Source organism: Leuresthes tenuis, unplaced genomic scaffold (genome assembly GCF_036924035.1).
Source record: "Leuresthes tenuis unplaced genomic scaffold, fLeuTen1.0.hap1 SCAF_14, whole genome shotgun sequence".
Classification (NCBI taxonomy): domain Eukaryota; kingdom Metazoa; phylum Chordata; class Actinopteri; order Atheriniformes; family Atherinopsidae; genus Leuresthes; species Leuresthes tenuis.
In genome coordinates, this window is record NW_027325368.1 from 6291151 (window position 1) to 6314223 (window position 23073).

At 42.9% G+C, this 23073-nt stretch overlaps 1 protein-coding gene across 4 annotated transcripts in view; it reads right to left on the bottom strand.

Moving 5' to 3' along the window:
- Window positions 1-23073, bottom strand: part of LOC140268459 (supervillin-like) — a 38807-nt gene that overhangs the window by 896 nt on the left and 14838 nt on the right. For 2 of the 4 annotated variants that reach the window (XM_072363336.1, XM_072363333.1), the window contains 26 exons: window positions 22531-22596; window positions 20827-21556; window positions 18459-18924; window positions 16123-16255; window positions 15031-15087; window positions 13885-13962; window positions 13248-13395; window positions 12745-12840; window positions 11575-11655; window positions 11106-11283; window positions 10849-11021; window positions 10412-10567; window positions 9788-9924; window positions 9200-9347; window positions 8941-9086; window positions 7678-7853; window positions 7366-7513; window positions 6783-7062; window positions 6535-6686; window positions 6113-6218; window positions 5531-5738; window positions 5325-5458; window positions 4661-4816; window positions 4180-4323; window positions 3558-3679; window positions 3275-3430 (listed from right to left, as the gene is read on the bottom strand). In XM_072363336.1, the coding sequence (XP_072219437.1) occupies window positions 3275-3430; window positions 3558-3679; window positions 4180-4323; window positions 4661-4816; window positions 5325-5458; window positions 5531-5738; window positions 6113-6218; window positions 6535-6686; window positions 6783-7062; window positions 7366-7513; window positions 7678-7853; window positions 8941-9086; window positions 9200-9347; window positions 9788-9924; window positions 10412-10567; window positions 10849-11021; window positions 11106-11283; window positions 11575-11655; window positions 12745-12840; window positions 13248-13395; window positions 13885-13962; window positions 15031-15087; window positions 16123-16255; window positions 18459-18924; window positions 20827-21556; window positions 22531-22596 (4575 nt within the window). Of the gene's footprint in view, window positions 1-2706; window positions 2729-3274; window positions 3431-3557; window positions 3680-4179; window positions 4324-4660; window positions 4817-5324; window positions 5459-5530; window positions 5739-6112; window positions 6219-6534; window positions 6687-6782; window positions 7063-7365; window positions 7514-7677; window positions 7854-8940; window positions 9087-9199; window positions 9348-9787; window positions 9925-10411; window positions 10568-10848; window positions 11022-11105; window positions 11284-11574; window positions 11656-12744; window positions 12841-13247; window positions 13396-13884; window positions 13963-15030; window positions 15088-16122; window positions 16256-18458; window positions 18925-20826; window positions 21557-22530; window positions 22597-23073 lie in introns of all 4 variants that reach the window. The other 2 variants (XM_072363335.1, XM_072363334.1) reach the window with 2 other exon arrangements.

The following is a 23073-nucleotide window of genomic DNA, read 5'->3' on the forward strand; positions in this document are numbered from 1 at the left end:
CTGAAAATGTTCAGAGGAACTAAAAGACCTGCAGATGCGCTTTTTTCGTTATGATTGTTTGTGCAAACACGCCTCTGAATATTTAAAAAGTCAAGGCAACCTAATGGAAGAGATTAGGCCTGATCTGGAGAGAGTCTGAGGACTTAAACGTGTTACATGAAGAGAGTAAACGCTTACGTGGGACCGATCTAATACTAGTTTGGGATTGGGTCTTTACTGCGTTGGCAACAGTTCTGCTGTATGTTGATGTAATTATGTCACATAATTTCCACAAATTTTTCAGATATACATTCACTTCCTGCTCAGAAACTATGCAAAGCCATGTTAATATATATTAAATACACAAATCCTTTAAAAATTAGTCCAAGCAGCAGTACCAGAGACAGGCTGGACACACATAAGGCGATCTATCACTAATCAGGGTAACTGGTGCTGCTGCTTTGACTGACTCAGTTCAACGACCACTTTGCTTCATTTGAACATTAGTGATGGACATAAAAAAGCTGGAAAACATAAGTGGTGTTAGAAAATAAGTCTGTTAAAGTACAATAAATAAATATTGAGTTATATCCAATCATCCATCTGGTTTCTATGCCTGCTCTGTCCTGTTCGGTGGCACGAGGTAGTGTCCACAACAACCTATTTTCCTGTTCATACTGATTTATTTCTATATTTCAGGGTAATAGTAGTTAATCCATATTAATACATATAAAAAACCCTGTTATATTGAATCTGGGGAGATGAAAAACAGTTTTCCTCTGAGACGCTGAACATCATCGTGCTGGTGGGAGAGCTGGAAGATGGTCAGAAACAACGTGGAGCAGGATTTTGTACAGAGAGTGAAACAAACTGACATCAGCTGTGTCAGAAATACTCAAACTAGCCTCACAATCTGATCAGATCACAGTTTTGCCCCTCAGTCTGAGGTCTTATGTGAACATGAACTGAAGCTCCTGACCTATGGCTGCAGGATTTCCTCCTCTGCAATGCAGCCACACGATTGGCTGACTCAGAAATGAGTATAGATAAAGATAAAGAGAGTTTCTGTGATTTCTCGGCACTGTCACATGACTGAAGTTATAAGTTGTTTCTGTACAAAAGATACTGACTTGATATCGAGTACTTTGTGAGACCAACCGAGCACAAACACATCAGACAAGTTTCTCCAGGTGTGAAAGTTTTCATGCCTTCATTTTGTGCTCCACAGACAGACAGTGAGTCAGAATGCAGTTTAGCTGAGGGTGAATCATCGAAGTGTTTGTTTGCTTTGAGAGGAAAGCGTCTCAGGTGGATGTTGTGCTTACATAGAGAGAAGTGATGCAGGCGTGCGGTGAGGTGCGACATATGAACCGAAACTGCACTGACAAAGCTGCCTCTTTGCACAATTTAACATCTAAATTACATGTTTGAAAACTTTTTCCTGCCAAGAAACATGTTATTGGATGAGTTCTCTCACTTTAAAAGCTAAAATTGAATGACTAAATAGTTTAAAATCTTCATAATTAACTAAGCTTGATAAATCACCTAAATTAATAATCAAAGCAGGAGCCAATTAATTGACAGCTAAGCAGAAAAATCAATTAGTTTTAGCTCTGAGATAAAAATGACATAATGGTTTTTTAAATGTCAGAAGAAAAATTGACTAAATGCTTTACATTAACACAAATAAATACTTAAACAAAAGGAGCAATTAACTTAAAATACTCCAAAATGGAATCTGGGGTCACTTTTGGGGTCCAGGTTCGGATGTTCTCCGACTCTTTTTCTAACAGGTCAAATTCTATGCCTGGCTTTGGTCATTCTCTATCTATTTGTGGTCATTTTCTAAATGTGCTCACAGTGGCTTCGCTTGGTAATATTGTGAGAAATCTTTTATTCAATTATTTTATTTATGGAGTTATTGTTTTACATTTTTTGTTGTTAGATTTGCGACGCAATGATTTTCATCTCAGCTTAACTTCTTTTTTCTCTTTCTGCATCTCTTTTTGGTCATTTCACATCTTTTTAGCTGCTATTTTGTTGCTTCTTTATCACTGTATGTTTCTTCTGTGTCTCTAAACTTGGTTGCTTTGTTTCTCTTTCCGTGACATACATCTGACAGTAATCTCACCAAGAAGAGGCGGGACAGGGTGCAAAAAGCTTGCACCCTAAACTGCTGAGTTTTTATTTGCAGCACACGGAGGACGATGGAGGCTGCAAACCTCTTAGTATTTGTACTGTTTGTCTATGAGTTTGGATGTATCTGCAATATTAAAGGAAGAGTGAGTCATCAGGAAGCATATTGGAAAATTACCTCTGTTCACTTAAGAGATCTTCCTCACATTATCTGGACTTTATAACTTTTCAACAAAGTCTGACTGGATCTGGCATCTGCATTCTTACATGCAGCCCTCGAGGATGAAGTTTAGAGACGTGAGGGCTCAGCTGTCATCTTATTTTTGTTTCCAACCCTGCGAAGAGGCTGAGCCGCGGCATCTTTTCTGACTGCAGCTGATTTAAAGCACTATCTAACAGAGTAAAGGTCTTTCAGGACCATTCACACGTAAATGTGCAGCCTAGCGCAGCCTTCCCTCCTCAACCAACACCACACTCGAGAGACAGGAGTGATTTTTCAAATCCATTTCAAGAAGAGAAACACAGTGCTGACATGCTCGATAGAAAAACAGGTCCCCAGTGCTGAAGAATCACACGAGCGGCTCTTCTTACCTCAGTCCACCTACAACTTGGTCTGTGAAGTGAAAGTTAGATGCAGTTAGATGGATTACACAGTAATCCATATTGAATTTAAAGGAAAAACCAACCATCGGTTACAGTTTTTCTGTAATTATATAATCCACACACACTGAAGTCATTCACTTGAATCAGTCTCCTTGTGTAAATGCCTGCATGTTACAGTATAAGCCTTGGTCAGTTATCTATGAAAAACTCTCTATGTCTTCAATTTTTGTCCGTTAAAGACATCAACTATTTAACGACCTGAAAACGTTTGCCTTGAAATGCAAATTTCTCTTTGTGAGTGTCAGATGTGGTAAAAGATTAATCGTCTAACTTTACAGTGTTATAGTACACTACAGTAACATAAGAGTGGGATAGATTTTGTGTCAGTTAATCAGGTCGTTTCCTCTGATGAAGAATGATGATCAATTGTATGCTACAACCAATGCACACAAGAAATACCTCTGAAAATGACTTAAAGACTGGGAAAAACATCACAAACAAACCCAAGATTAAAGCAACGGATCTTTTGTTCAGGAGGTTTTGTGGCTCTACTGACCTCAAAGTCCTGGTCGGACAGGTAGATCTCCAGGCGGAGGGGGTCAACTCCCTCTGGAAGAGGCCTCGCCTGCAGCTGAGCCAGGGGGAAAATGTTCTGACAGAGCCGGGCCAACACGTCCTCCACCAGGATTATCTGGTTACACACCTCCGCCTCCTGCAGCCACAACAGAGAGTTCATATCTTTTATGTGTGAGTGAATAATACAGCGTATACTCTGTGTAAGTCCACTGACTGTTACGTGTTATCATAATTATATGATGTAAATGAAGTGTGTTGCTAACCCTCTCTGTTATCTCAGCCACATCCTCTCTGTGCTCCCAGCTGGGAAACATGTTGGTGAAGGTGAGCGGCTCCAGACCGGCGTGGATCAGATACGACTTCTGGGGCTTTTTCTCGTTCTTTTCTACAGGGAAAAACATTATGACCTTGAGTGAAAAGTTACAGTTGCCTGATATGAATGCAGCCTGTGGAAATCAGTTTACATGAAATGCTTCACGAACCTCCAGCCTCTAAACAAGCTATTTAACTCCTCATATAAGCAGTATATAAGAGCCTCACACGTTCAGAATGAGAGTGGAAACACGCATGTTGCCTGTTGGGCTGATCAATGAACACATTTTCCTGAGATGTTTCCATTTAGCAGAAGATTAAGCTGATCCAGCTGCTGAAATAATGGATTCAAAATAACAACATTTCTGCTCTTGCCAGCATCAAACTTGCATAAATTAAAATTTTAAAGCTTCACACATTTAAGCACTGCTCATAGTGCTCTTCATAGTGTCATTTTCTGCTGTAAAGTATATTTCTTAGAGCTACTTCGGTCCAGAAACCTACATAAAAATGTTTATCATGTGCCCAGAGAATGGCAGATGAAGCTATCAGCTGGGATTCACCTTCCCTCACCTTTGCAGTACTGCAGCACGGTTTCCATCGCACACTTTCTGTCGGCATCCCAGCGGATGCGAGCTGAACCAGTGCTCTCGCTGTCCTGAGGCCACCAACCTTGCCACAGGTACACTTCGTGGAAGTTATCGACCAGGAACAAAGCTGTGCCCGAGAGAGAAAGATACGATATTATTCAATATTGTTTGAGTGTTACCTTTTCAACAAATAATCCCAGTGAGGATAAAAAACACAAGCTAGAGGAGAGAGAGTACATTTCATATGTAAAGGATTTTGCATGGGGTTTCCTAACCTCCTTTGAATATAGGCTATCCAGAGTGACTATTACGGGAGCCTGCGAGGCGCCACATTAGTTGGCTACAACAAACTATGCCATCAATAAAGGGAAATAAGTATTTGGAAAGCCTAAATAAATGTTAAATGATGTGCCTTAACGTGCACAGTCCCTATCAAACAAACAGAAAAAGTGTCCTGGTCTCACCAGGTTGTGGTGCGTTGTACAGATCTTCCTGCAGGAAGGGCAGCGAGCTGATGAGCTCTGGAGCTCTGGATGGGTGGAAGAACTCAGTTGCCACAAAGTCTCCAGATGTGCTGCTCAGCTGGAAGAGCCGCGGGGTGAAGTTGAATTTACCTGGATCTGATGACATGCAACAGGCTATGTAATTCCTCCAGGTTTAGTCAAACTACAGATAAATCACGCCAAGGTGGGACTTTGTTGCCTTATTAACTGTTTACAGGAAGGTTTTTTTTTAAGTTTATGTCCCAAAGCAAACCTTTTTCATATATTTGTGAAACAATGACAAGATACTTTTGGTCTTTGTCATTTAAGAAAAAAATACAAATAAAGGTTTTGATTAAACCTTCACTTTCTTTGGCATTTTCTTTCGAGTACAAAATATCATGTCAAAACACAATAAAACCTCCTCATTCTGTCAACAACAGCAGGAGGAGACTGAATACCTCTTTCAAAAGATAAATAACAAAATCCTGGAACTTTTCGATTATTCCTACTAACAAGCAAATTAACAAACAGTTTAAATCATAAAAACTCCTCCACCATCGGCAAAATAACTGTATTAGACAAAGAGCAGCTGTACAAGTAAATATTATGCAAGTTAGATATACAAATGAAGCGTGTCTGGTACCTTGCAGCATGCAGTCGTAAGCCTTCCTGTCTTTCCTCCCCAGCGCCTCCCAGAAGCCTGGGGGCTCCATTCCCTCGTCACACTCATGGATGGTCACTTTACTGCTGCTGTGGAGGCCTGCTTCCAGTGGGCACCTGAAAACAGGTTAAATACATTCAGATAATAACACCAATAACAGGCTAACTTTCCCCCAAACAAAAGCTCACTGTTCTTTGATCTTGAGTGCGGCCGTGTTTCCAACGCTGCGGGTGTGGAGCTGCGTCTTGCAGCCATGCCACAGGTAGATGATGGCTTTGTTGATGTTGAGCAGGATCATGGAGGCTCTGGAGCGCAGGCTGGTGCAGTGACACGCCACCTCTAGCAGATGGCCTTCCACCGGCACCTCACCTCGCACGCAGTACAGACGCCACTCACCTGGACACAGAACAAAGTTGATTGTTAGGATGCAAAAAGGAAATGTTATAATCCATTTAAAACAATATTGAGAATGCATGTCCTTCCCTTAAACTGAAAGACTAACTCTTGTAAATAAAATGTCATAAAAAATGTCTCTAAAAGTCTTCTTAAAAAGAGGCAAGTACATACTTATATATCACTTTTAGCATGTAACCTATTATGACCTGAAGTTTTTTTTAACCTGCTTAATAACATTTTTAAAAATACTAGAAAAACACTATAACACTGTTTCCATTTTTCTATGCAGCTGATTAACTTATAACCAGTACACTTTTGCGTCACTGAGGCCTGAGGGACTGTGAAGGACAAATACGTTATGTGGAGATGTTTACTCTGAGTGTTCTCTTCCTCCTCCTCCCTCTTGCCAGCGTGGACGACCATCCCTCCGTTGAAGCACTGCAGGAAACATGGCGGCTCCTTTCCTTGCTGCACCTGGACCTGAAACACACAGAGGCCACAGTCAGAGAGACTGAAGCTTACAAAACACATTGAACACATTAAAACACATTAAAGTATTATGCATGTCCTCCTATACTGAGTAGAACCAAATCTTTCATGTTGTATCAATCTAAGCCTATAATGTTCACACACGTTTGCTCAATGTTCCGCGTACATCAAGCAAACTGAGAGGAAAACTGTGCAAAAGTTTCAAAACTATGTTTTCCATCAACCATGAAGCCTCGATTAATCGTTAAATGCTCACAAATCTTCAATGTTTTGATCGCTGACTGTTAGAATGCCCCTTCTGTCGTACCTGGGCCCCTCTCTCCTCGTCGAGCTCCACCGTCATCAGCGCCGATGTTCCCTTCTCGCTCACGGTGGAGTGTCGACCCTGCCAGAAGAAATAGCAGCACTTCTCCTTCCCAGGCCCGGTGCTCCTCGCCTCAGGGTTCTGCCTGCGACCGACTGGGACATCCAGGAAATGAGGATGAAAAAGCGTTTTAGTTTAGTTAATATATTACAAAGTGAGTTAAAGAATCTGCTTCGTTTGCAGACGCCAACCTGTGGTGATGACCATGTACTTCCACTTGACCACATAGGCGTCTCCCTCGTGGAACTGGCCGATGCTCTGGCGTGGCAGACGACTGTAGTCAAACTCCAGGATGTGCCAGACTTCTACAGACACTGTGCTGATCTCCTGAATCCTCATGTGGTCCTCTGTCTCCACCGGGCCGTAACCCCGGCCCACATTCACCCCGTCCAAAATAGTGGAAATGGGAGAATGGAGGACAGGCAGCATCAGGTTGGCGTCGTAAGGCCGGCACTCTCGTCCAGGAGCCTCCTAGGAGGAAGATCACAAGTACGATTTAGTATAAAAGTAAAGCGCCTGCCTGGGCAAAAGCAGAAGAAAGCCCTCTAATGCGTGTATGTGAGGCTTTATACATCATCTACAAAAAGGCATATGCTATCTAATTCTTATTTTGGTCCCAATGTGTGACAAACTGTTCCTGGCAGCTGTGACCGTGAATTGTAATCCAACAAACAAACAGATGGAAAGATAACAAAGACATGTGAAGCCTCTCTGATGTGTGTAACCTGGATATTTTATGTAATTATCCACATAAAGTAAGTGCAGGATTTGCACCTTCTGCTCAGGCAAAAGCTCGCCCCCTTCCTTCGGTGTGGGCGACTTTGCTTCAGTCCAGTCCATGAACTTCTCCTTGAACAGGATTGTTTCGTTGTGCTCTGTCAGTCTGCCGAATATCGCCCAGTCAGGGCGGCCCTGGCCCTTCCTGTGGGCGGAAACAGAGCCAACACTTCAGCATTAAACTTTCATTAACCAAACCAATCTTATTCAACATCATGAAGGTGTGAGTGTTTTTGGGATTTCATGGCTTCTCTGGTCACGTACAATGGCTCTAAAGGTGAAAGAAAGATAAAGTTTGTGTGTTCTCACCTGGGTATGAGCGTGTTGCAGCTGCCGGGATCCAGAGGGTTGATGTCGCAGCAGGTGTAGTCAAACGTCCCGTTCCACAGATGTTTGGCGAGCTGGAAGGCGACCTTCCTTTGGGCGAGGGTCACCTCTTTCCCGTGCCACACATACACCTCGCTGCCGAAGTCAAACACCAACACCTGCACCGCACAACAACAAAGACAGTTCACAACGGACGCTTTACAGCTGCTCTAATAAAGGCCATTGTTGCATGACTAATCTGTTTAATATTTCAAACCACACGGAGTTAAAGTACATAATCAAATCTACATGAAAAACAAAACTGAAACCGTGATAGATGATACTTTGTATGTCATAAAGACAGGAAAAGAGAGTTTCAATGTTTCATTGTTAGATAGTTCAAAATAAGTGATCCCATGCTTTTTTTTTAACAGCAGCAGCATACAGGAGGTGCTCATCATGGCACCTGCTGTTGCTAGGCAACAAATCAATATCAGCCTGAAGTAAACAGGTTCATAAGACAAAAATAAATTAAATATTTTCCATATTCAGAGCTTGGCGGCTCAAAGGAAACGTCCACCATCCCACCCTCTCTTGGTGGGATTTTTTAGAGCTGTGACTGCCTGCTGGTTTACGCTCTGCTCTGAAGGAGCCGCAGAAATGGCAAAAAGAAGCTTGTTCGCATGCAACCAGGAGCAAAGCTCGACACAGCCATTAAAAAGACAGAGCTGCTGAGAAACAGGTTCTTCTTATACATCAGGTTTGAAGCAATGACATCGTACTTTTAAGCTGAAATAGGAAAATAAGTGATCAAAAGGCAGGTATGTGCAGAAATAAACCCTTTTTATACAATGATCAGCAGCTACACGAGTGGGTTTTAAACACCCAGCAGAAGAACACTCATCACAGTGCTCGCTGCTGTGCAGACTCATAAAATGCGTGTGATGCATCTCTTGTTATCTGCAGGCTGGTGCACCTGCAGGCTTTATAGTCTGTGTGAGACACCAGGGTTGGTAAACATGTGGTTTTAAAGCTTATTGTTCTGTGTTTGCTCCTTCTGCCAAGAGCGCAAATCACCAAAATTATTCTGTCCACCCAGGCGTCATTTTTCCTTCACTGCTCATCGATGCTCGATTCTATAAATACGTGCAACTGTCAGTCCAATAAGCAGGGACAGGATGCCTATTGTTCCCTTTCACTAGAAAGGACAAAAGTCTGATATTAGTGAATGTTAGCAGGTAAAAAGGGTTACAACATGCCCTTTACCTCCTTAGTTGCCAGCAGGGAGCTGCGAGGGATCTTCCCCCACTCATCATCATCAGGAATCAGTTTGTCATCCAGGAGCCTGAAGATACAGTTGGTTTCCACAATGCCATTCTCAAACTGCTCGTCCTCCTCCGGTGGACCCGCAGCTACGGCACAATTAAAGACAACCATCTAATTCGAATACCGTACATCGTCAAACAGACAGTGCGTGTCTGCAAGTAAACACAGTCTGTGGCAACGTTCATGTCTCAGGCCTTACGCCGATAAGCCATCTGTCCACCCAGGATTGTCCAGAACTGCTGTGCATCAGGACCCTGTGGGTTCACTCCTTCTTCAATGGTCAGCACCTGGTTCGCTCTGCAGCCCATGTCCCTCTTCGTCTGGATGAAAGTGGCCAAATCTACTGCCTACAGACAAGAAACAAAAATCTAGTTGTCAGAGATTCACTCTCACACACTGAAACGTCTAAACCTCTGATATTCTCATGCTGATTTTTATGAAAATCAGGGAACTGGACTTGATTATTTCAGTAATTGATAAAAAAGCCTGCAACTTAACAACTTAATAAAACCAAAATAAGGTGGCCTACTGCTGCTGTACTTCTTGTGGATAAAAACATCACAAAAATGAACTGACAGCACAGAACACGCAGGTGCAGAGGAAAACAAAGATGTATTAGAAAGCGTCTGGACAGACAGAGGCTGAAAGCATGTGTTTTATGGAGAGCACAGACGGGATCATGTGCCAGTGTGTGGTGAGTGAAAATGACAGGCGGGATCATCAGTGAATCATCTCAGTTCACCGTTGCTCTCAACACATAAGACACTCGGCACTTAGTAATACTCACTTTGGCTTTCTCAATGACGTTTGAGAACTCTCCGACCCAGACGAAGCAGTGCTCAGGCGTGACCAGCAGGAAACAGTCCCCGCTGTTCAGAGAGGACGCTCTGGGCTCCACTAATCTGGTCTGAACGTGACGACGACCTGCAAACAAGACAGTCACAGCCGCAAATCTGCTCGATTATAAACGGCTGATGTCACAAACATTTCTTTAAACTAAGCAGGACTACATAATGTGATTTATGGAGAATAATTAGTTTGGCTCTGAGCAAAGGTAAAATCCACCTGACAGCATACCAGCTCATCCATTCTATGTTGTTTGGTTAAACATTTAAAACGCTTAAGTTTGTCAGCAGTTTGCCATGTCTGGACAGTTATGGGTTTCGTCTTGGCAAGAAAAAGAAATTCTTTTGAATTTCCACTGGTTGTCTGGCAAATGCTCGCATGCTCAGTGAAGTCTTTCTTTCTTTCGCCCAACGGCTCTTTTTCCTTGAAAATTCTCCATAAATGATTTTTTTTAAAACAAATCCTGGTTGATGTGAGTCCAGGTTGCAAGTGAAGAAGGTGACAGGGTTGGAGATTCAGAAGATGCCAATGAGGAAACAAAGTGACTAAGTTAAGGAGCTTTTACCTTTGACCAGCATCAGCATGAGGTTCTTAAAGGGCAACGCGCTGTTGTTAGAGGTCTGCTCGGAGACGTTGACGCTTCGCAGACTCACGCTGCTGAAGTTTTCCTTACTGGCCAGACCTGCCAGAGCAGCCTCAGAGTACTCAGAGGTTTTATTGACTGGAAGGAGAAAAAGAGCAGACTTTGTAAAAATACAAACCTACGGGGGGGGGGTTTAAAAACAACATAAATGCCTCTTTAAGTTAACGCTGTGAAAGGTGGTCAGAAGAAACTCTTTTCTAATTTGTTGTAGGCTGCAAACAACAAGAACATGTCCCATTTCCCTCAGAGTTTTTGACAATAAACAGCTTCACCGAGCTGTTCGTGTGGAGCCATTTGTAGCAGACACTCACTCCTAACCTCACAGACACATAATCACAGGCTGTGTTCCTTATACTCACTTTTCTCAGCCTTCATCCTCTTGCTTTCCAGCTGTGCCACGTTCAGTCTCTGTTCGGTGTACTCGTGCCGGATGTCCTCTCTGGCTGCCAGCATCTTCAGAGGGTTTCGAGATGACTGAACGTTCCTGGATGGACGAACCGACCGCTTGTGCTGCACCATGGCTGAAGTCAGCCTGGGTGAGGAGGAGAAATGTGAATGATGATGGAAAACTACACAATAAGACATCTTACAGAGCCCGTCTGTCGTATTTTCTTACTTGGGACCCTGAGACCCAAAGATGGAGTCAAAGTCTTCACTGATCTCGATCCTGGTGGGCATGCGAGGAAATTCAGCCACACGTCTGTAGAACTTGGAGAAGATTTCATCATCCAGCTTCATCACTTCCTTCACTGCCTTCTCAGTCACTGTTATGGTGGTTTCCTGCAAACCTGCCACTAAACAAAAAATGGTGGAAAACCAGAGACACGATTAGGCCTTTATACAAAACAACATTTCCCGCTTGATATTTCAAAGTGTGTGTTTCAGATAGAAAAAAAAGGCTACTGCATGTTGAGCTATGACTTCACAGCTTCTTCCAAGATTTACTGTAGCTAAAGATGACAAAGTGGCATGTTGATGAGCTAAAAGACGAAAAACACAAGGATCTGCCCTGATAAAATGGGAACAAGCAGTAACAGCAGTTCTTCCACGTTATAGAGTCATAAAGTCAGTGACGAAGTACAAACCTTTGCTATTCAGACGCCCTAAGAAGCTCTCCAACTTGTCAAGCTTCTTATCCGATTCCATGTCAGGCTTGGCCTCAATTTCTGCAAATGAAATAATTCGATTTAGGAAACAACTGCTAGATTAAATTAAGTTTATCCAACTCAAACAAGCAGAATCCGGCACAGCTAACAATAGTGCTCATTCGTCATCAGATTATCAAATCATTTGTTGACTTGCTGGTTTTTCTATGAAGGTATTATGCAGTTAATAAGCAAAAAGTCAGTTTGTATGACAGCATTTTCGTCTACTGATCAAGACAAAATGGGTAAAGTATCTTTAGATGCAACAGATTGCATGTACACGGGTCACTAAAGTTTGTACGTAGCTGTGGTAAGAATCAAACCTCGTAGTTCTTATGATGGCGTTAGTTTGAACGACTGCAGTCTCTTCACATCCAGTTGATCTAATCTAGATATAGAGGTAATATATGCATACCCACAGCAAATCAAGCCAGCGGAAAGAACCGTCACAATAAATCGGTCATCTGCAGAGAGCTGTGCTTACATCATCAGATGATGGCATTAAACACCACCAGACTCTTGCCTGTCATAGTTTTATAGCAAGGTGGAACAGCCCTCACCAATGAAAGGAGTCACTATGTGGTTTCTCTCTCACACAGCCGGTGACGGTGGCCTGAATCGGTCAAATCTAGCCGGTAGCACATCAGTCCCTAACAGCCACTGCAGCAGTGATATCTGGTGGCATAAACTGCAGATTGCAAATAGCTCCATAGTGTAGGAGAAACTAAAGCGGGAAAAATGGCTTTTGGTTTGTGGTGGTACAAGATGGCAGACATCAGGGGATAAGAGCTCGCAGTAGGTTTGGGTATAAATGATTCTTATTTTCATCTAATTCTACTCAAATAAAAACAATATTACATTACACCTAATTTCTGCTTGGAAAGTGATCCAAGTTTCAATGCAATTTGTAGGTTTCTTTAGCTGGGCAACTTTTTTTAACCTGGCACTATATAAATTGCATTCATTTGAATTTAATCAATGTGACTGAACTGAATTCTAACAAACTGAATTAAATTGGATTAAAGTGGACTGGTGCGATACAAATCAAATTAAAGTCTGTTCAAATCTCTAACAGGATTATTTTCTTTTCTGGCTGAAGTTCTGTCTCACCTTCTTGTGGTTTGTTGACAGCGGGCATGCTGCTTTTGAGTCTGGTGGAGACTGGTGACAGGATGGGACTGATAACAGAGGAGGAGGCTGCCAGGCCTGTGGACACAGGCAGAAAGGAAACAAAAAGATTCATCCTGGACAGATAAAACTGTGACTGTACGGCGACTTTGTCAATCATTCTGAACACAATTTATTACATAAAGATATGACTGAAATGTGTTGTGTACTAAAAAACACCTTGAATTTAAAGTTATTGCTTATAACATTACCCAGATTGTTTAAAAAAAACCTCTGTTCTCTTTGGAAACTGCACTTGCTAACTTCCTGCATGCAATCGAAAAACAACCTGAATGTTGACAATAAAAAAACCTTTTAGTGGCTGTTGGAGGTGTAGAAAAGGCTAAGCTGTTTGTGGGTGAGCAGCTCTTTGTGGAGCAGTGGCTTTGAATGGTGTGCATCAGTCTTGCCTCGCAGCGTTTTCATTCAACAGGCTGTGAACTGACCTTTCTTCACCATACGTGCAGCGACTGTGTACTGGGTGGAGTCATTGGCTGCTCCTTTGCCCTTTGTCTTCCAGGCATCCTCACGTGTTGAAATCATCTGTTTTCTCTCCTCAATGGTCATCTGGGCCTCAATATCCTCTCCAACCTTCTGATGAAATCCAAATAATGAAAGATTATTGTTAACTTACTGTGCCACGGTTTACACACACACCAAAAACTCTGAATGAGCTTTCATTTCAGCTTGTTTTTACTCATGCTGGACTTATCTTTAAAAGACTCAAACGCAAGACAAAAATCTTCCAATTAACCGCTGTATGTACTACTGTATGAACTACATCATCCCTCACACAACTTCATTGTAAAGTCATTTCATCCTATTGGTCCCTGAGGAGCAATTACTCTCATAGTAACATGATCAAACCAAGCAGATATGAAAAGGTTAGATGCATTCAAGCATGCTATGTGCACCCCTCAGTGGATGTGATAGCTGCACACGGACTTTCACTTGTGTTGTCATAACCAAATCAATCTCAACAACTCGGATACTGCCTCTCTCAGGACTGACTGCAAACCAAGCATGAAAGGTAGGATTCCAACTCATGCTGCTCAGTCAAGTGTGCCGGGTGCATGCCCTTACCTGACTATGATGGTCAATATACTGACACTTTTGGCCAAGGGAGATAGGAGGAGAATAGGTGGAGGAGAAGACAGGCTCCTGAGGATGTAGAGGTGGATGAAAAAGTGAAAGAAAAGTAGGAAATGCAAGGACATACATGAACAATGGAGGAAGACAAAGGATGGACGCAAAGGGGAGAAAAAGGCCAGAAACTGGGAGTGCAGCGTGATGGTTGTTAATCTAGTCCAAAAGCTCCATAATCCACTTTAATTCCAAAGTTTTTCTAAGGTATATGTGCGCAATGTAAATATCCATTTATTATACTAAAGAAATGACTAAAACCCTGTAAATAGAAACAGTTACTTGTGAATTGAGAATAAGGCTGGACCTTGGGCCTTTATTTGAACCTTTGTATGTTCTATTTTGAAATAACCAACCTGCCTTTGCTTTGGTCAGGTTCATGCAAACTTCCCGTTTAATTTTGCATTGTTTCTTTCCTCACTGATCGCCCCACACCTGCGTGACATCACTGCTCACCTGTTTTTACCTTAATGTCAGTCGATCCTGATATTTCTCTTGTGAGCTTCAGGATCTTTGTTTCCTGCTTTTTCCTGGACAGTCTTGTTTTGTTCAGTGTTTTCACCGTTTGGAGTGTTTTGCTCTGGGATTCTGCTTTTTTTTCCTCCTCCTTGACTTAAACTTTGTTAATCAAACCTGGTTTTTGCTATTTTTATTACACGCAGTCTGTGTTTTGGTCTCAGGACTGTTTGATCAACTCAATGTCACAGTAACTTTTTGGAGCTTTCACAAAAGACAAAGGGAAAACATGACAAACCCTTGGTTAGGACTGTCTAAGAAGTTCATTTGAACTGTTAGTAACAAAGCAGGAGAGTCTCTTCTGTACTGAAAAATTTAAATTTTGACATAAAAAGGGGAATGTGCTGAAAATACCATGCAAGGCTTTTTGTTTTAGTTGCAACTACAATTTCTTTGTGTCACCAAGCAGCTTTACAGATTGCAAGTACAGAACATGCAGAGACCAAAATACTGAGGAGAAGCAACAAACAGCTACCACACAGCATCCAACTCCAACTGTGGCTGGACAACAAGGATCCCACACCAAGCCGATTGGCATAGGGCTGGTGTGTGGCTGCCAACAGGTCTTACCCACAGCTGTTCAGACGCAGGCACAGCAGAGTAGTCTTGAACGACCACCCCTTCCTCCTGAGGGGTTAAACACAGGGGAAGTGCTCAGACGGAGGGAGGGGGTAACAGTCATTGTTTCTAAAGGATTTAGGGGCGAGACAGCCTGGAGGATTACCATCCTGGGTTTAAGCAGGCAGTTTCACCCCACAGAATACTAATGTGACCTGGGTAAGCTAAACGAAAGAAATCCTTTAAAGAGCCTAAATCTTCAGATGACAGACCCTTAAAGCCTAAATGTTTAGTTTGAGTTGTTGTTTCAAATATATGAGATACATATAGGACATGTTTCCTTTAGTCAAATAAGTTTTTAACTCTGGAAGTAACAGCCAACACTGCTAATTCTGCACTCAGACTGCCACAGATGATGTTCTGTTTCCGTCTGTGGGGGTTGGATGTTGCTAATCTGGACCACTAGGCTCAAACGACGGATGTATAAAAAGAATGAAATGACAGGAGTGCTAAATTATACAAGAGTCAAGGACAGGAGCTGGCATGGGCACAAAGCATGGCACTTTCCATTACTCTGACTAACCGAATCCCTCAGTAACATCAAAACACCGTTGTAGCAAGTTAACTGTGCAAGGAGACTATCAAAAATAAGACGTACATGTTTATTCAATCTTGGACAGACTTGAATTGAACTGATTTGGGTATTATTCATATTAATCAGGATCCACCAACTTTCCATATGAATATATATAAAAACAACATCAAGATGTTTAATCCATTAAGACCTATCAGCCACATTCATGAACACACATGAAATAGTTTCCACTGGAATGACTGTGCAAACACATAAGTGGTTATGAAAGAAGGCAGAAACAACCACCCAGCGATTATACCTCATACATGTGACAAAAAGGCACATAACGCTCATATTTACCCCACTTGGGTATTAAAATAAATCAAAACTAAAAGAACGAGTTAATATTATAAGATAGTAATCTGTAACCGAAGGACTCCAGGTACAAAGACATGTTCCACTTGTAGACGATGTGGGAAAACAAACAGCAGAACACCACCAATGTGTGAGAAAATAAGGAAAATACTAACCTTCTTCTGGCCAGTCTGCTCGGTCTCCCATTGCTGAGCCTGCTGCTCAGTGGACGCCACTTTCACCACTTCTTGTTTCTTGTTGATCCTATTCCTCCAGTCTTCCTCACCACTCTTCTTCAGCAGTGCCACTCTGACACAGGACAGAGGATCATTTTTAACAGGAGAGGAACAGGCCAACAGAGGACTTTGAACCAAATTTAGCATGCTTGATTCAGATTAACAGGATGATGATCTCCAACATGAATGGAGCAGCTGTGAGAACGCCATGAGTGTGTTTGTACTGTTACAGTCATTTGTAAAACCGACACAGCCAATTTTCCAGTCATGTTCTGGAGGTGAAGCATGTGAGAACACAAGCCCCGTAGTAATATGTACAGAAGATTGCAAAGATTAAGAAAATAGAAGCGATCCTTTTGAAAAGCCGCAATAAAGAAATGTCAGACATGTTTGAATAAACTAGGCTACAGAGGGGAGAAGTCTAGGCTGCGTAGCAGAGGTCAGGTCACAGGCAACAGTCCCAGAGATAACTCCCCAGATGCTGCCCGGCTGAAATCCCTCCAGCATGTTCTGGGGCCTCCTCCCATTCGCCCGAAAAACCGCCAAAAGTTAACAACCAGGAAGCATCCTAATCAGATGGCCGAACCACCTCAGCTGCCTCTTTTCTACGTGGAGGAGTAGCGGCTCTACTCAAAGCTTCCCCCCCGATTCTCTATCTCCAAGGTTGAGCCCTGGCGTCCTCCAAAGGAAACAAACTTTGAGGGGAAAAACAAGAACTGCAGTGGACATCCACAAGAGGAGAATTGACAGAGATCTTCTTGGGGCATTACTTTAATCTCTGGGAAAAGCTGGGATGTGTCACATGTGAGAAGACGCTGTTCGGTCACATGAGTTTATCATTAATTTGAATTCTTCCAGAACATTTAATGCTGGCTCGCACTAATATCTTCAACTCTGCTCGCCAACATTGAGGCTTCACATATATGTGATAAATATCAACTAAAGCAGTCATGTGAGAGCATCATCTGCCATTCTCGACGAGCTGGAAACAAAGCACAGCCATTTCCGCAGAGCACCATTTGCATCATGTCCTGCTTTCTGCTTTTCCAGACTCCGCTCTGTAACCTTCCAAATCATTAGAGCTCATCTCCAGGTTGGTGAAGTGCATGTATGAACAGACCCTGCAGAGAAGGTCTGGCCATCATTAACAGTCGCTGTGATTTGTTTTCACCGTTTAAATGTTTGTTTTCTATCAAATACAGCTTGTATTAGCATTTACATTATTTCCATCAAAGCCACTCGGAAAACAGAAAAAAGAAAGTCCTTCCAGCATGAAAAAGCCAAGTCAGAGATTTCTGCTCTGCTGCCAGCAGACATGATAGTCAATAAAGAGTGCAGGAGGAGCGCTGATCACGGAAGGACGAGGGCTAAGAGAAAGTATGTCATCATCTCTGCTGTGCGAGTGTGGATGGACAGGGCAGAAATGAGGGCATTGTGAGAAGTCTGCCAAATCTCAGAGGATATCATCAGTCCACACAGCTCTCTGCTGCTTCCAGAAAAAACACAATGATGCTAAAAATAAATCTCTCTCGCCTCCAAAGACACACCCATGTCATACAAGAAAGGACAGCCAGAGCCTTCTACCCGATTCTGTCAAACAAGGAGAATTTACGAGGCTTGTCTTTTGACCTGGCTTGCAAAAATCTGTGTCAGTGTGTGATCTTCGAAGGAATCTTAGTTTTCTCCAAGTTGGGACTGGATCCTGGCTTTGTGAACCAAATCAAGGCTAAATAATGCCAGGGGCTTTCAGAGTGAATGAACGCCTTTATTTTTACATATTTTTGTAGGGTTGCTGTAGATCCGGGTCCATTCATGCCTTCCCCCCTTTGGTCCAGACTCTCTTTTGTCGTTCCACTTCCCACTTCATCCCATTCAGGCCTTTCATTGCGGCTCCTCTTATTCAGAACTGCTACATTTCCTCATTGGCTCCTTGCTCATTACAAAGACACACTTGGCTCCTCTCTGGGGCAGATTTAGATGATTATAGTATTGTCTTATATTACTGTGGAGACATCATCTCTTGTTTAGTTTCTCTTTAGAGACTCTTTTGCAACATTTCCAGATTTTTAACACAATTATGGTGTTTTTAATGTTCAAATTAAAACTGCATGCACACCCAGCTTGTCTGCAGAAACCTTTTTTTATGAGGATGCTTTTTCACTTCCAACCACACAAACTTATCCACATATTTCCTTCTGCTTGTGGTGCCACATTGAGAAAAAACTAAATATACATAGAAATAATGGACATTGAGAACAGGTAAAGTAGCGTCTCACCTCTCTCTGATGGACATCTGTTTGGCCGACATGCCGTCGGATAGTTGATCTTCCGACTCTGTGGGGGACAGCAGATCTCCCGAGTGGGCGCTGTGCCTGCTGAAGTCCTCGCTGTGATCCAGGGGCAGGGACTTGGACTTGACCAGTGTCTGGGGGAAGGACTGTGGTTTGGGGGGTGTCTGAGGAGGCACCTGGGGTTTGGGTGGAGGCTGGGGGGCTGTTTGTAGGTAAGGCTTGGGGAGAGGCTGGATGAATCCCTGAGGTTTGGGCTGGGTTTGTGGGGGTTTGGGATAGGTTGGTGGGGGCTGGGAGTGGGATTGTGGCTGGATGTATGTCACGGGTTTAGGAAGTGTCTGAGGAGGATGAGTAACGTTTTGCCGCTGCTTGCTGCTTGAAACGTGAGACACTGTCCTGGAGGACACTTTAGCTATCAGCGGCCTTAACGGTACCGAATGATCCAGAAAGTCTGAAAGAGAAGAAACCAAAGTCATGCATTTGCAGCGTCTAAAATTAGGTCAATCTGATTAACATATTATGAGATATGAGGTCCATCTTAACTGTAAAGACAGTCTTATTCTAACAGGCAAAGCTTACAGAAGAGAAATATCAGATTTCTTTCAAAGCCCTGTGCTGCTGTAACATAAGTGAACATGATGTTAGCTGGTTAGTGCACCCACGGACGCCCCGACTGAGATGTTAGAGTTTAACTCAAATTCTTCTTATTTTCTTACAAACAGCAGGATGCATTCTATCAGAAAGGTCTCTGTTCACCGGTGCAGCATCTTTGAATGAATCAACCGGGAAAAAACAGCTCTGAAAGACTTTATTTGATATTATTCTTCTATTTTTCTCCATTCTTTTGTATTTGTGTTAAATTTTAGTTCATTAAAACCTTGTTGTGTCCTTTTGTCTTCTTTTCTTTTTTGTAGTTTTTTGCAGTCTGAAATGTTGTGGATAATTGTTTTTTCGAGTTTTCGTTCCGTTTTGTTTACGCATTCCCAAAAAAAGTGTTTCTGAAAGGCATTTTGCATCTGTGCATGTCGTGTTCCACGTGTCCTTCTGTTTCCAAATGTAGTCATTTTGTGAAATGTTGGGCAATGTAGCAAGTTCTTGTATTTTTTTTTAAACGCTGTTTCTGAAATGTTGCTTTTTCTTCCTGTACATGAGTTTTGTGTTGCTGTGCTTTCTGAAATGTTTCCGTTTAATTTGTTTCATGTGGTTTAATATCTAAACTCTTTCTTTTGTTTTGTTGAGTTAAATGATCTGTTTTATAAAATTCTGTCCCTTTAAACATTGATTTTTGTTTTGATGTTAGATTTTGTGAAATACTTTTTTTGTGTGCGTTTCTTTGAGATTTGCTGTTTTGTGAAAAGTTGCTGTTTTTGTGTATTTACTGTCTAATCTTAGGGCCATTGAAGGGTCCTGCAGTGATTCCTGAAACACCTGTACAAATGTATAGAGCTTGCCTAACTCCACACAGTTTTATCAAACATGCTGTGGAGATAAAAGGCTGCCTGCAGTCGTGTTTAATGGAATAAATGCCAGCTCGGGGTGAATCACAGGTCGTTATTTGTTAGATATCTATAATTAAGCCTTAGGTCATTTCTCTGTTAAGGTTGGTGTAAGTGCTGTTAGGTCCATGGTATTATATTTTTTTCAAGCCTCATGATAATGTGGTATAATGGACACTTTAGTGAAGACTGACTCATGCAGAAGTAGCTGCAGCCTGCAGACAAGGCTTCCATTGTGTTCTACTTGTCCTCTACCTGCTTTATTTAAGTGCAAGACAACAGTTCTTCACTCCGGGGTGCTTTCATCTCTCCCTACACTGTTTGTGAGACTGGATGGGAAAAGGCCACCGCTGCACACACTCTGCATTAGCACATGAAAACAGGTCAGGCCCATTTTACAGTAGTATGTGCACAGCTCACCCAGAAGCGTAATGTGGTGCAAAAGGGACCACAGCCCCTTTCTGTGCCACGACAAAGAGGGGACACGGTTCCAACTAGAAATCTCTGGTGATGTTAGCATCAAACAGCATGTCAGACAAGGGCTTCCTCTTTCTAGACAAAGAGATCCACGAGGTAAATTAATGGAAAAATATGCTAATTAGATGCAGCCTCAGACGTCTCTCTCCGTATCTGCCAAATCAAACACTCCCAGCTGGGACGTGTGTGTGCAGCCGGAAGAAGGCAATCATGCGTGGGAGCACGCTGCCTCAGACAATGACGATAATGAGAACAATCCCTTCACGGAGCATTTCTTTTTCTCTCTTTTTGTCACTTCTCATTTCCTTTTCTCTAGCCCTCTAGCTATTTGAATCTTTTTTCTCCCTCCCATCCATCTCCAAGTCAGAGACGCCTCCTACCTGAGGTGCCTCCCTGGCTCCTTCCACCGCTTTTTTCCTGCTCTTGTGTGGAGGAACTGTGAACTGCTGCAGCCTCTCTCAGGTGGCCTCCTTTTCCTCGTCCTCCTCCCTCTTCCCTCTCCCTACCCTCCTGGGAGTCTCTGTCTGCTGCTCTCCAGCTGGGCAGTGGCTCTGCCTCGCTCCGCCTAACAGTGGACTCGGCAGAGTGATGAGGATGCTGCAGCCTGTCCTCTCCGTCCCTGTCGGAGGAGTACGGCTTACCCTGGATGCTGCCGGCTTGCCTGTCTTCTCTGGCTCCTCCCTGCTGTCTCCCCCCAAACTCCTCCTCTTGTTGCTCTCTCCAGCCCTCCACCACTGCCTCCCCCTGCTGCCTGTGATCAGCAGAGGAGGCGGGAGCAGGAGGGGCCCCCACTCTCTCTTCACTCTCAGTGAGAAGAGGGGAGGTGTTGAGCTCAGGCTCCAGGTGCCCTGGGTCCTCACTCTGGGTCATGGAGAAATATCTCTGCGCCCTCTCCTGGTGGATGTCTGAGCTGCTGGGAGCCTGTTGTTGGGCAGGGATGTAGGGGATGGCAGAGGACTTCCCTAGATGGAAACCATCATCACTGCTGTCGGCACTTCTGCCTGGCGTCATAGTTACTGTGGTGACAGAAGCTTTGGAAGTGACGGCTGCCACCGATCGAATCAGGGAGGCTGACAGCGGCTCCAGTTTGACTTCGCCTCCATTTTTCAGCTGCAAGAACAGCAGAAGTCATGTCAGAAAGTTGGGATGGACAAAACAGGAGCTGATTGAGTGGAGTGGGGAAGTCAGAGATTATCAGAGGGCTGTGTGGATGTTACACAATGCACATGTGGTGAGGAACAGAAAGGGGGAGAATAATCACACAGCAGCGTCTAACTGAGCTATACAACGAGAGCTGGATGAACTAAATTAAAGCTGGATGGTACTGAAAATCACATAAGAAATGCAACTGTATTGATAAAGTGTCAATAAAATGAACTTTTGGTGATTTCAGACAAACAAATAGAAATGATTAATATTTTCTGTCAACATTGTTCATCTAAATGAGCTGTAAAGATCAAATCATTAAAAACAAGTATTTCTTACCTGTAATACTGATATTAAGACCAAACAAGATTATTAAAGCCGTATCACTACTGGTGTCATCCGTATCATCCTCCAACTGCTCTAACAGAGCTGGTTGGTGGCGGATTTGTTCTTTTGCTTTTTTTGCAATATGCAGCCATCTGTAAGTTACTTAAGCTCCACACATGAGTACCAAAACCTGATTTTGGTTGTAGTTTAAGGACTGGATCATCACACAGTTCTGTGCACAATTTCTATGAAGAGCAGATCCATCCACGAACTCATTCCCCAGATAAATAGTTTCGTTAGTTTGTTCAGGTAGCCTGAAGAAACTAACTCAAAGCTTGCATTTGAATAACCCATGCTTGTTATGCAACAAACAAGCATGTCACAGAAGCAGCTACAAATAACAAGAAGCCCCAGAAAACAAACAAGGTACCCTCAGGTTTTCATTACATGCAGCTTATAACATTTCGCTATGACCAAGATCAAGCACAGCCTTAAAAAGCGTGACCGTATGAAGACAAACACTAGTCACTAACAGGACCAATCAGATCAATAAAGAGCGGGACAGTTCAATGCAACCAGCTGTAGGCTCCATGTAGGCAGCTCAGTCTTACGTGTTCTCCCTGACTGGCCTCTAAGTCTCCGTTACACACTGCAGAGGTTACTGGTGGCTCAGCTTCCTGTGTGGACACCAGTTATGGTCATGACTCAGTGGTGACAAGTTAGAGACAAAGAAACACAAAGCTGCTGACACCCAGTTAGGGTTAGGACATATCCATTTCCCCCCCTTTAATGGTAACATTACTTCACAACGTGGCATGAAAGAAAGTCTCATCATGTGATGATTGACAGAGGAAATAAAAAACAATTACAGAATCAAGCAACTAAATGAGAAAAAGTTTTTTTTGTAGATTTTCATATGAAAAGAAACACTGGTCTGATTGTGGCCTGTAACATGTACTGTTGCTTATTTCTGACATCTAGGTAGCATTGCATTCAACACAGAAACTGCAACCTGTCTTCATTCTGTCATATGTGAAATGAATTTAAAAAAAACAAGGGAAATATGATGATGTGCAACCAAATATCCACAGCAGTCAGTGTACGTGACACCCAGGGCTGTTTAAGAGGTAAGGCCAGATGTTGAGCTGTCCATT